This window comes from Mauremys reevesii, linkage group 11 (assembly GCF_016161935.1).
Source record: "Mauremys reevesii isolate NIE-2019 linkage group 11, ASM1616193v1, whole genome shotgun sequence".
NCBI classification, from domain to species: Eukaryota; Metazoa; Chordata; order Testudines; family Geoemydidae; genus Mauremys; species Mauremys reevesii.
This window is the reverse complement of record NC_052633.1, coordinates 57,730,802-57,744,797: the sequence shown is the minus strand read 5'-3', so window position 1 is coordinate 57,744,797 and position 13,996 is coordinate 57,730,802. Positions and strand designations below refer to the sequence as shown.

Below are 13,996 nucleotides of genomic sequence, written 5' to 3'. Positions count from 1 at the left end.
TCCTCTCGACGTTTGTTGCATAGCTGGTCAAATCCCTTAGGCTAAAGAGTGCTTTATCTCTTTTGTGCCATCTTATTTGCTGTCACATGAAGCATATACCTTCCCATTCATGATTACATAACATCCCTGTGGCAACAAAAACAATTGCTTATGTGAAAAAAATATTAGCAAAATAGGATTGAAAATAAAATCTTTTTTAATATGACTTTAAGCATTTGGAAGTCAAGGGAGACTGCACCATTGGCTCATGGCAAGTCTGAGAAACACTGATTAATGAAAATCCTCTACCAGCCCTACTGCAGAATTTTATTTTTAAAAAGATCCTATTTGCAATAAGTATACAAGGATTATCATACAGAATCTTTTAGAAGGTACAAAGTAATATCTGCTTTTAACTTACAGTACTCCACAGTGCATATTTTCAACAATGAGATTGCTAGAGAAAGAAAAGATGCATACTTCCAGAACTTTAACATTTTATTGTTTATACAAGTTATAAAAATAGTTTATTTTAGCAAAATAGCACATTTTGCAAACAAATTTAGATTTTATACAGGAGCTAGATTTTTTTTTCCAAGTAGACATTAGAAAGGAAACACTTCTGCTTGAAGAACAATTACTTTAAAATATAGTAACAAACACCTTAAAGAACATTCAGACATACATTCCGATTAGTTTATAAGTAATCAAATAGTATGTTTAGATACTTGTTTAATAAACCTAGTCAAATCATATTATGATTTGTCCTTTTTGTGGGCATTTTTTGTACGTTTGCAACAGATTTAGTGGCTATGATGATGTGGAGTATGGGGATTTAATCTTTAAAACGATCATTTAATAAAATCTGAGTGAGACCAGCTTCTGTGTCTTACCAGTGAGCCTTTGGATAAAACAGATGTAACTAAACTTGAAGCCAAGTCTACATAGGGAAAAAAGTGACAGGGGTTGAAATCAGGTACACATATATATATTTGAGAATATTGTTCATAATTATTATATATAGAAAATCAATATTTTCAATGGGAGTGGAGGGTGTTCAGCACCTCTTGGGGGGGGGGAATCATTTCATTTAGGTGTCTAAATGTGAGTTTAAGTATTCAGTTTTAGACATCCAAGTCTGTGCATGCTACAATGTATAACTGACTTGAACAGAATTGATAAGGCACACAGAGAAGATCATATGGAGTAAATACAGTAAAGCACAGGGTGGTGAGCATCCTAATAAATGTTTTTCATTCCTCAGTTGTGACTGAGTGTTAAATTCATCATGTCTCTTGAAAACTAAGTGTCATTATGTTGTCCACCATCCAAATCTTTCACGCTGATAGGCGCACCCATTTATCAATAACTCAGTTCTGCATACATATATGCATGTGAGTAGAGATACTGGGGAAGATCCTCAGTTAACACATTGTCAAAGAACTTTAATGGAGCTATGACAGTTCAGACCCGCTGAGCATCTGCCCCACTGAGTTCAATGGTATTCACATGCATAAAGTTATTCACACCTGTCTGCAGAATTGGGGCCTGTGTCTGAGATCGTATCAACATAGGCTCTAGACGGCAGGTACTGTTTATATGCATGTAACACAGAGCCTAATGCACTGCGGGTCAGACTGGAACCTATGTGTTACAATGCAAATATTTAATAATTGAAACACTGGGCCCAGTCCTCTTGAAGTGAACAGTTTTAATGAGTAGGGACTGCAGCATTTAACGCCACATTAAGTCATATCCAGTGTGGAGTATGTCTCCCTCCACTTTTTTTTTTTTTTTAAAAAGCAGAGTGCTCCCATTTTGTCATCTACTTAAATGGAAGCAGGAGCAAAACCATCCTGTATAAGTTTGACACATAGCACATAAATACCATGGATGTGGGATCCCATTTTAAAAAATACTGTAGCACTGTGGAAATCACTTGTTCATGAGTTTCTTCAAGTAATAAGCTTTGTTAACACTACATTAAAAATAGTGGACCACACCTTTCAATATTGATTGCCTTTAAAAACTTAAATGCAATCATACTAAATGTAAATATGCTACATTTGCCAGGAGATTCTATTAAAAAATTAAATGAACATTAGTTAAGATGTTTATGAAAGTCCAAAATTACTATTTTGTTCAACTTCTTTACGAATCTCCACAATTAGAGAATATTTGTAATATAAAACAAACATTTAAAAAAAATATTTGAAATTGCAGTTTTTTAAACATTTTATCACTTACAGTATCCTAATGGAAGACAACTGTTATATAAGTGAATCTGTTTGTTCCTGTTAAAGAAGCTAACATTTGATATAGTTTAATTATGTTTCAAGATAATCTACAGTGCAATCTAAAATAGAGATCTGCTTTTAAAGTTATAAAAATGTAAATTTTAAAAAAATTTACACATCCAGTTTAAGCCATTATAAAACCATTTTAAAAGCAGCAAAACTTTGGAGGGCATATTTGCAGAAATCTGCACTCAAAAATAAAAAATGTAGTCAAATGTGAATAAATCCCATTTTACGGAAAACACTGATCAACACCAAAACAAAAAAGTTAATCTGACAGTGGTTTGAATCACTGCACTGAAAGAGTGCAAAGGATGCAGTAAAGATAACAGCAAAGTAAAAGTAGGAAATTCAGACCTCACTCCAGAAAGCACTGAAGCATGTGTGCAACATGAAGAATATGAATAGTCCCATTGGAATCAGTATTTTGTAGGATCAGCCTCTTCTAGGAGAAATTTCCTACAACTCCTCTAAGTATAACAGAATGTGTCTTAAAGTGGCACTGCAAAATGGCTTGGGGGTGGGGGGGAGAAGAGCATCAGGAATTCAAAGTTCCAAGACCCAATTAATGAGGTCTCCTATATGTTTTTTTGGTGTGTTTATTGGAAAAATCTGCAGAATTTGCTCTGTATGTGGTGGGTGGGGAACGAGGTGAAGGAAAGTCAGCTACACAATACACCTCAACTGCTACAGTCTACCTTTCCTGATCCCACCACATTGGCTTTGACATGACAGCAGAGTGCTACGAGAGGGTGTGGCCAACCAGGAGAAGTGACCTGGTAGTGGTGGGAAGACAATTACTCTGTGTAGCATAAGCCTTTCTCAGGATGGCATAAATCACTGCTATCCCCAAAAGCAGCAACTCCTTCTATTGCTTTTAAATACCATAGGGGAGGTATATCACACACACACAGCTGATATTTTTAAGGTACATACAATGTTTAGGTGGGCAGGAGCAGCTTATTTAGGGACTGTTAACCCTGACTCCTTGGAATTATTCTCTGCTTCACTAGCTATGTCTGATTTTTTTTTTAAAAAGCTTAAGTCCCACAAAGACTGGGAGCTAAAACTTGTATCCAAATTCAAAAAGTGGGTAAAACTTACCACTTTCTAAACCATCCACCATAAATTGACCTGGATATGGGGATTTAATATTTTAGCTGCTTTTTCAGTTCTCATTGTACCCAAATTGGGAACCATGACAGAGCTGTGCTTTTTAGACTCCATTTCAAATAGTTTATGAACTTGTAAACTTAAACAGTGATAAATGACATCAGTGATGTAAAGGCACAATTTGGGAATAACCTAGCTGATGGATAAATTTAGAGAGCCGGGGGGCAACCCTCCCTATTCTGTGCTTAACAAGAACAAATTTAGAAAGATCCCACACTATTTAGAGGACTGGCACAGCACACGCTGCGTATTATGAAAAAAAATCCCTTGCACAGCACTTCTCAGCTATCCTGGGTACTGACCGGGATAGTGACCTCCTCCCATCTTGGCTGTCTCTTTGAGGCATTCTGTTGCACTGCAGCTCACCCTACAGCTAGGCACACATCACTTTTAATTGTATCTTGGCTTTTGGGTGAGCACCTTTTAAAATAATCTCAGTGTAATTTCAAAGCCCTGCAACATGTCAGCTGCCACTTTCTCTCACACAAATGAGTGTACAACTGTACAGCCCAATATTGGTTAATGGCACAGAGGATGGCATGTTATGACAGCTTCCATTGACAGGAGACGCTGTGTGGTTTCAAAGCTCAAGTTTCATCATGTGACATAAGTTGAGGAGCCATCAAGATCAGGGCTTGGCTGCTTAGGTTAACATTTCTTGCATTAAAATAGCAGCCACACCAGGTGCAACTCTCCCCACAGTGTTCAGTTTCATTGGCAAAACACCCTGAATCAACCTGTCACAATGTAAAACAAAGTGCATAGCAGTGGGTTTTTTATAGTTTAAAAAGTTTTTACTGTTGCATAATTTCAGTGTAAACATTGTGAATAAAGAGAAGTTATCTAAAACAGTTCTACAGTCAGTGCAAGATTCTCATCTGATTCAACGTCCACTTAAACTTTAAATAGACAAGTGTTTCTCCCCTTCTCTGTTCTGTAAGAGGGGACAGAAAATATATATTAGAAACAACACAGAAAAAGGAAAATCACTTTCTCCCTTAACTTGGCATCTATTAATATTATACCTAATTTAACACACACAGTCACACTAAACATAAACATTTAATTAACCTTCCTAGCAATTATGTTGTAAGTCATTAAACAGTGAACATCACATTTTAACTCTATTTGAATTTTGTTACAAACTATGAAATATACCAGAAATACAACAGTGCAGTTAAATGAAAATAGCCAGGGCAGAACAGTATTTCTGAAACTGCTACTGTACTTGGGGAGTAAAGTGAAGCCACACAAGTCTCTAAATGGTAGACAGAGATAAATAGTTTGTCAAACTTAACTGATTTTCTTGCCTCTTATTTTATATACTTTGTGGAGCTTGGAATTTACAGGTCATAGAGCACAATTTTTCCTTACAGTAGATTTCTACTCATATAAGCAATGCTTACAAGAAGTGAGTTTATAATAAATTAACACATCATCAAAGCTGTACCCAGAGGGATTTAGAATGTTCTGCCTGTGAACATGTGAGAGACTGTCAGCTTTTCACAACAGGACAGTCTTTGCAGGGGGTCTGTTTACAGTACTGAACAGGCTGTAGATGCTAAGCAAATAATATCCGCTCTCCACCTCTACTCTGCTATCCCGGGGATGGCAACGGGAGGATGGGCTCTGGGCACGCAAGGGCAGCAGAATTGTGGTTGCTGTGGCTGGGTGATTAGTTTTAAAGGTGTGTGGGGTGGGTGAGAAGGGGACTCTCCTTGCCCCCGAAACAGGCCTCAGTGGGGCAGCGCCGGGATGCAAACCAACTCCAGCCTCCACTCTACCCTCCGCCCCTGGGATTGTCGGGGCAGCACTCAGCCCCTGCTGCGTGCCAGCCTTACCAGCTTCCTCTGGTTACTGAGGCAGAAGGTGCAGATGGGCCGGGGCGCCGCCGCGCTGCTGCCGCCCTGCAGGCGGGGCTGGTACTGCAGGCAGGGCTGCTCCGCCCCCTCGCCCTGCGGCTGCCGCAGCAGCACGTTGGCCAGGTGCGCGATGTAGCTGGCGGCCAGGCGCAGCGTCTCGATCTTGGAGAGCTTGCGGTCGGCGGGCTCGGTGGGGATGAGCGTGCGGAGCGCGCTGAAGGCGGAGTTGACGCTGTGGGTCCGGTCCCTCTCCCGGGCGTTGGCCGCCTGCCGCTGCTTGCTCAGCCCGCCCAGCCGGGGGCTCTTCCGCTTGCGCTTGCCCGGGCCCCCGGCGGCGGCGGGCAGGGACTTGCCAGAGCTGCTCTCGCTGCTGCCGCCGCTCTCCGGGTCGGACGCGGCCCCGCCGCCGGCCTTCATGGCGCTCCCGCCGGCCCCCCAGCCCCATGACTTTTATGCGCGGCAGCTGCCGGCTCGGCGGCCCGCCGCGGCCCCGGGTCCCCTCCGGCGGCGGGGCCGCGCTTTGAATGGCTGCTGCTTTTAGCTCGGCCATGTGGCCGCTCCGTAAATAAGGCGAGGAAGGTGGAGCTGCGGCCTCAGTGCTCCTGCCCGGCAGCCTTGCACCTGTTCCCCCGGCTCCGCGCGGCTCGGGCAGGGCGCCCCCGGGGCATTCCGGGTGGGAGCGCGGAGCCGAGAGGGGGCAGGGAGCGAGGGGCTTCCTGGGCCCCTAACGTGCTCTCCCCGGGTGTGTGTGTGTGTGTGTGAACACACCTGGGGGAGGGGGAGTCACTCGCCTTGCCGGGACCTGGCACCGGTCCCTACAGAAACCTTCCCGGCCTGGGGCTGGGTGGAGGAGCGCCTGGCTCCCTCTTCAGGCGCTGCTTCCCCTACAGCCAATGAAACAGGAAAGTTGGGACCTAAGGGCTCCAGGGCAGTTGCAAATAATAACCCCCTCCAAGGCCTGATGCCAATAATAAGAATAGGTAATATCTACCCACATCGATCCAACTGAAGGATCAAGACACTGTGCCAATCTGTTGTTGTTTAGGTTTATGGTGGGCTACTAATATGGAGTAATCGCTCTGAAAAATAAAGAACAGGCTTTGCTCAAGTGTATTTTCAAAATAACTGTTGGTTTCGAATGGACTAACAGGCACTCCAGCGCTAGTTCTTTCATCAGCTCTCGCACCAATTACTAGACCAGTGGTTTTTAACCTTTTTTTCATTTGCAGACCCCTAAAAAATATTTCAATGGAGGTGCCAGACCCCTTTGGAAATCTTAGACATAGTCTGCAGACCCATGAAGGTTCTGTGGACCGCAGGTTGAAAACCACTGTACTAGACGTACATATAAATCCAACTCCTGAGTCAATTTAAAATGTAAATCTACAGCAACCAATTTACTTATTGAAGGTGGTCATATTCACTAGTTTATTATGCCTCTTCTTTCCAGACAGCCCCTCTGCACTCAAACTCATGGTACAAGTTTTCCCAACTGTGTCATCTCTACCTGATTTAAGCAGTGCTAGATGACTGTTTTATGTAGCCACTGGAGTTTATTTTTGTTGTTGTTGTTTGGATTGGAAGGATGGATTAATATTCAGAGTTGGATTAGCAGTCACATCCTTTTAATCATAGGTGCATACACTTAGAATGGACAGCTGCTTTGCCACTCTTGGCTGGGAGTCATGTCCTCCGCAAATACAGTTAATGCATATATGTGGTCTCTTGACTGTCAGCACTCAAGTCCATCTGTTAGAATGGCACGGTGCCTGCTTAAAAGTTGGTTGTACCTTCCCTTTGGGCATGGGTGCTAGGCAACAAATGTGTTCATGTGAGCAGCTTACAGAATGCTTAAAATAGTATATATTTCTGCAGAAAGTTCCTTTTGTGTAAAAATGCTGCAGTGGTGCCTCTGTTTGTCAGTTGGTCTCATCTGTTGTATGTGTAACCCACACACCTCCTGGGTGTGGTGTTCTGGCCCATCTAGTGGCACCGAGACCACTTAGAGAGAGGGAGATTAATGTGTCTGCTCTACAGCCACTTATAATGCCGAAAGACCCTGGTTGTCGGCGGGCGGGGTCGAGCCTGGGACCTCTAAAGTTAAATACATGAGCCAAAAGCCATATGACCCTTAGCTAAGGCTGTAGAGCAGACTCATTAATCCAGTGGTTCTCAAACATTTGTACTGGTTACCTGTTTCACATAGCAAGCCTCTGAGTGCGAACCCCCCCATATAAATTAAAAAACACTTTTTAAAATATATGTAACAATATTATAAATGCTGGAGGCAAAGTGGGGTTTGGGGGTGGAGGCTGACAGATCATGACCCCCCAGGTAATAACCTCACGACTCCCTGAGGGATCCCGACCTCCAGTTTGAGAACCCCTGCATTAACCTCAGAAGGTGTGTGGGTTGCATACTTCCCCTAGCTGAGGAAGCTCGGGACATGCTTCAGAGACTTCCCAGTTGAAATCCTGGATGAGCCCCCACTTGTAACACTGACAGACCCTGGTCGTCGGTGGGTGGGCTCAAATCTGGGACCTCCGGAGCTTAGTGCATGCGCCTCTACTGCATGAGCCAAAAGCCAACTGGCTGTTAACTAAGGCTGTAGAGCAGACTCATTAATCTCTCTCTCTAAGTGGGGTTGGTGCCACTAGATGGAACAGAGCACAACACCCAGGAGTTGTGTGGGTTACACATGCTTTCATGTATTAATAATGGAATGACTTTATGGTGGGTTTTTTTTTCATTTTTTTTTTTTGCTCACTGGGAAATGGGTGCTCAGATGACCAATCTCTAAAATCAACAATCCAAGTATCTTATTAGGATATGGCATGCCTTTGCTCTCCTTTTCCAAACTTTATACTAATGTGGATGAATATTTGAAACTAGCATTCTTCAAAGTATTAATGGAAAGCGCATGCAAAGTGTTAAGTTTTTACAGTTGTGAATGTAATAGTTACCAGGTGAAAGATGGCCAGTTTTCAAAGGTGGAGCTTCTTAAGGGTTGCTTCAGCTCCAGAAAGAGATGGTTTATTTTATTCTAATTTCATTGCTATGGCTATTGTATCTTCTACTAAAGAATCTGCTGCAGTGAGGAACAATCACACTAGGGAATGCCCTTGTGACAGGAGAACCAGAGACTCTTTAGGTGTTCAGGGATCCTTGTTTGGAAGGTCATGGGGCAGCTTCTTGGTTGTCTTGCACTTTGTAGCCATTTATACCTCCATTCTGATTTGATATTTCCCACCCATATTGCATAGGTTTAAATGACTTTACAAGGTACAGAGGCAGTGGAGAATCAGGCCCGATAGGTTCTGAGCACAGTTGTCTTAGCAAGGTGTACAAGAAAATGAACGTGCGAGTAGATAGACATGCTCCCCTCTGATTGCTGTTGCAGCAAAGTGTGAAGTCATCAGGAAATGAGTTTATATTATGAATAGTTACATTTGTAGTGTAAGTTTACTCTGCATATATGTAAAACCAGATCTTTGTATCTTTTGTAATTCCTATACTAACCCTTTTCCCACAAGAACAGTAGAAAGATCTTACCAAGTCTAGCAAAACAAAAGCAAATTGGAAACTGCAGGCTAGATAATTCTGGAAGTAAGATGAACCAAAATGACAGGGACATTTTTGAAACACCGTGGCCTAGATTCTCAGGTGTACCAGAAGTAAAGAAAGAGGTTTAGGACAAGGGAGGTTTAAGCCACTGTTACACTCACTTGACTGAGGGCTGAACAGTATCTAAACATAATTTAGAGCAGCTTGGAGGAGATGCTGGTTTTACACCACCTGGGGATTCCTCTAATCCTGGGGAATTTACAGCTGCCCACCGTACAACAAATATAATGTATTTGCTATATACAGAAATATTAATGGAGGCACCATAAACCTCTTTCTGTTATGGAGATACAGTACCAGTACTTCTAAAAAAGTTAGAAATGGAATGTTACCGTCAAGTTGAATGCTCTACCAGCGATAGCGAAGCAATTCCTAGCTCCAAGCAGCTTGCGTTGTGATGTATTTGTCCTATAATTAAAGTGGGATTTCTTCTCTGGAATAAATTGTTTTTAGAAAATTTTTGATGTCATATGTCATTGTAAGCAATAGATTCAATGAGATGAAATGTGTTCATTTATTTTAATAGCAGTTGTGCCTAGAAGGAGGTGCATGGTAGAATCTGACATCACTGTGCTTGGTGCTGTACAAATGTATGGGAAATAATCCTGCCCCAAAGAGTTTACCGTTTTAGGCCCTGATCCTGGAAACACTTATCATGTGAGTAGTCCCTGGCTGAAAGTGAATAGTAATGAAGTACTACAAATGTATGTAAGCACAAATGTATTCAGGGTCAGAGACTGAGAAGCTAAGTAACTATTGTCTTTTTAAAAAAGAGAGACTTCTTAAACATTTTTCTGTGTTAAATGGAACAGAGAAGAGGAACTTTTTGTTTTCTTATTGGATAATGTGTGAGGCTCCTCAAACGTCAAAATTAAAATTGTCGGCCATATACAGTATTCCCTTAATCGCATGGTGCATATTGGCTATATAAGTACCTATTTAGATAGATAAGCACATGCAGCTGTCACTGATAGTTTATGCTCTTTGTAGTTTAACATTGTGTAGAAGCATTTGAAATCATGTGAGTTATAGCTTAATGTGGAGTGAGTGTAAGTATATTCGCACCATATTTTCATTAGAATTCAAAACTCCTAGTTCTGTCCACAAGAAAATTTAAGAGTGAGATGTAGCGAAGCACCTACAATTGAATCTCAATATACATTTAAAATAATGCTTTTGGTTTTGTTAGAAAGTAAAGTTCAAATCTATATATAAATTCAAATTCCTCAATTTGATCCTAATGACAAAACTCCAGTTGACTTCAATGGAATCAGAATGTCACTCCTGATATACTCTGATGGCTGAGTAGTAGGGAATTGCTTGTATATCAGACTCAGATGTTTGCTTTCGAGGGTTCTACTGTCTTTATCACTTCATCTGTGTCCTTTTTTGATAAATATGCTTATTGGAACTAATCTTCTCTTCCCTCTCCTCCCAAAGAAAACCCAATAAAACCTGTTGGGATATTTCCAGAATTGGAATGCATGCGGTAATAAACTGGCAAAATAAGGAAGGCAGGAGAGCGGCAATACTTGGAAAGAATAATACTGTGTCTGCTGAGAGAAATAAAACATCTTTCACTGGCACTACAGAAGTAGCTAATACAGAGGTTAAGGGCAAAAAGGTGGGCAACAGTTCTTGTTTCTACCTCTAAGACAGTTTGAGAAAGTAGAGTAAGAAATGATTTTACAGATAAGGGAGGCTTGTAAAAAGGCCAAAACATTGGTGACTTTAATTACTTGGTTATTGATTGTGCATAAATGTAATCCCAGTCTAGGGGGATCATGTTTGTCAAGGAAGATACAATAGTGCAGGATTGCTTTTTTCCCTTTTTACAATTTGCTGAATTGCTAATACAAGCAGGGCTGCATGAATCTAATATAGAATAGTGGGAAATATTTTATGTGTAGCTGACAGGACACAGACTGAAATTTGCCCTTGTTCTGTAAACACAGGTAAAGAGATATGAGGCCATTGTAGAGGATTGTGTAGCAATATGCAACAAATTGAAAAAATAAGAGTAAATCAAACTAACCACTAGACAGCACCATTCTGCAAACTGGTACATTAATTAAAGCCTTTACAGTTTTCAAACACAATATTATAGTAATATCAGGTATTAGTAGGAAAGAACTTTTGAAAAAGAGCATTGGGAAAACTATAAATATAAAGAGAGCAAGTTAGTTAAAGGATAATTAAAGAAGAAAATAAATCAATGGCTGAGAAAATTGTTTCACTTGCTTTGGAAAAAAAAGACACTTTAGAGACAATAAAGCCTTTAAACAGACAAACTTAAGTACTTTTAAAAATGGTTCTTAAATGTTTACAGTGAAAGTCTGCTCTTGGTGATATGCACAAGGTTTCTATTGAATGCAGAGAGATTCCCTTCAAGAGCAGAATTGCCACATAACATTTTAGATCTTTGAAGATAAAACTTTTTTGCCACCTAATTTTCTGATTTTTTTCTGTTTAGCAAATATTGATCCTCTGCCTGCATATTACTAATGGCTCTTAAATGGCGATCTGCTTAGTTTTTAACATTTGATGGTGGCAGTTTCAAGTCAAATGAACATGAGGCATATCGCTTGCCCTCTCAAGTTCAAATGACCTAGTGCTATTTATTCCCACCTCAAACAATGGTTTGTAAGGTGTATTCATGGACAGGCTTATTGCTTGTTCATTAAAACCATATACATTGGTGACAGCTGGAGCTTTATTCCATAACCTTTCTTGATCCATACTAACCAAACTTACATTGTGAGTTTAGTAGGGAGACAATATGCTTTATGGTGGTTCTGTATAGTTTGCAGAATCACAGCCTTTGTCAACATGGTTCAAAGTCCAAGAGCCAGTTTGACCCCAGTGCTGCTTCCAGACAGGTGTGTTACATAGTGCCTTTTTACATCTTTTTGTAAAGAGACAGTTTATCTGGATGTGGACTTTGCCATAATAGTCCATAAGAATAAGAACATAAGAATGGCCCCACTGGGTCAGACCAAGGGTCCATCTAGCCCAGTATCCTGTCTTCCAACAGTGGCCAGTGCCAGGCGCCCCATAGGGAATGAAGAACAGGTAATCATCAAGTGATCCATCCCCTGCCGCTCATTCCCAGCTTCTGGCAGGGCCGCCCAGAGGATTCAAGGGGCCTGGGGTCTTTGGCGGCGGGGGCCCCCTGCTTTGGCGGTAATTCGGCAGTGGTCCTTCCGCTCCAGGACCCGCTGCCGAAGTGCCCTGAAGACCCGCGGCGGAGGCCCCCCACTGCCGAATTACCGCTGAAGCAGGACCCGCTGCCGAAGAGCTGGGCCTTTGGTGGTAATTCGGTGGCAGGGGGTTCTTCCGCCCCGGAGCGGAAGGACCCCCCGCTGTCGAAGACCTGGAGTGGAAGAAGCTCCGGGGGCCCGGGCCCCGCGAGAGTTTGCCGGGGCCCCTGGAGCGAATGAAGGACCCCGCTCTAGGGGCCCTGAAAAACTCTTATGGGGGCCCCTCCGGGGCCCGGGGAAAATTGCCCCACTTGCTGCCCACCCCCCCCGGCGGCCCTGGCTTCTGGCAAACGGAGGCTAGGGACACCATTATGTAGCCTCAAGCCTGGATTACTACAATGTGCTCTACTTGTGGCTAATGTCTAACAGGTGTTTGTATCAGCCAGTGCAGAATGCAGTGGATTCTTTGAGTGGGGTCAGCTGGTTTGAGTACAAAGCAGCAAGTGTTCTGTGCTCTGCACTGGGTAGGTACCTATTGATTTCTAAATGTCATTCAAGGTGTTAGTCATTATCTCTAAAATCATGTTGCTAGGATTGCCTCTCCACTTATACCTTGAAATAGACTCATGAGGCCTCCGCTCCCCAACATGCTATAAAAACTCCACAGCCCTAACAACTGTTTTCCTGCACATAAAAGCCAGGGCTGGTGTTAGAGGGTAGCAAGCAGGATGATGGCCCAGGGACCCTGCAAAGCTAAGTTGTTCGGGCTTCGGCTTCAGCCCCAGGTCGCAGGGTTGTTTTTGGTTCACATACAGTATTAATTGGGAGTGGGGTATTTTTTTTCTTAGTAAGTAGGGATACCACTGTATATGTTTGAGTATTTTATTGATGCAAAGTGCTCAGGTGTCTCAGTGATGGACTTCAGCAGTTTCTAAAATAAATATAGTGTAGATTCCCACTTTGCAGCAACATCCTAAATCAATTTCTTTTGTGCAAGCTTTTCTTATAATTTAAATAAGATGTTCGAAGCCTTGGAAGAATGAATAACATTTTTGACAATTCAAATTTCATCCTCTTCCTCCTGCCTTTTACCATCTAGAAATCTATGACCTGAGACAATGCATAGAATAGTTCATGTGTGTCAACCAATCATCATAAGTGCTTTAAAATGCTTAGCCCCATTGTTACTCATTTTGCTGTGGGTTCTCAGACCCTGCAATAAAACCATTTCTTGTATTTGTTGTTATTCAGTGCTCTTCCAACAGAGTGAATGGAGTACTGAGCTTTTGTAGATACTTTAAGGCACACAGTTTCATATGCTTGTAGTAGGTGAATTCAAAGAAAGCCAATAAACCACGAAAAAATATAACCCTGCGTATAATTGCATATATTCTACAGTACAATTGTAATTGTAGCTGTCTGTACCACTCCCTCCCTCTCCCCCTGCTCCTTGAGTGTCCTGCTCAGAGATTCTCGAAAGATCTGACATATTTTAGATACTTCACTTTGTTCTTCTTAATGTATCCATTGAGCAGCCCTTATGATCCAGTTAACTAAATGGAATCATGACCCCAGACCTTTGTTTAAATTTAGATTAGAGGGAAGATTTTGCTCACAGTTCCACAGCTGTAATCCGGACCTACTCCATTGAAGTCAGTAGAATTAATCTGTATTTACAGCAGTCAGGCCCATAATATTTACCAAAGCATAAGCTAAATTTGAGACCACTTTTGAGTCAGTGCTAATAATGGACTGAATGTTGCAAATACTTACAACTGGGCCTCATGTTCACTATTATTTGTGATCCCTTTGATACCAAATTAACATGATTGTGAAACCAGTATTTTGAGCAATTTATTTA

At 41.9% G+C, this 13,996-nt stretch overlaps 1 protein-coding gene across 1 annotated transcript; it reads right to left on the bottom strand.

Annotated features, from left to right (window-relative positions):
- Positions 1 to 302: 302 nt before the first annotated feature.
- On the bottom strand, positions 303 to 6,041 carry LOC120374814 (transcription factor 15-like). The gene is made up of 2 exons (XM_039495105.1): positions 5,291 to 6,041; positions 303 to 4,383 (listed from the first exon to the last, which is right to left on the bottom strand). Exons 1-2 carry the CDS (start codon positions 5,726 to 5,728, stop codon positions 4,351 to 4,353), a joined length of 471 nt encoding a protein of 156 aa, XP_039351039.1. The 5' UTR covers positions 5,729 to 6,041; the 3' UTR covers positions 303 to 4,350.
- Between the last annotated feature and the right edge of the window lie 7,955 nt (positions 6,042 to 13,996).

Excerpts from the sequence above, each read along its gene's own strand:
- LOC120374814 (XM_039495105.1), bottom strand. The coding sequence starts at position 5,728 with ATGAAGGCCGGCGGCGGGGCCGCGTCCGACCCGGAGAGCGGCGGCAGC. Across the intron at positions 4,384-5,290 it reads TCAGTAACCAGAGGAAGCTG|AACAGAGAAGGGGAGAAACA; the intron begins GTAAGGCTGGCA and ends CCCCTCTTACAG.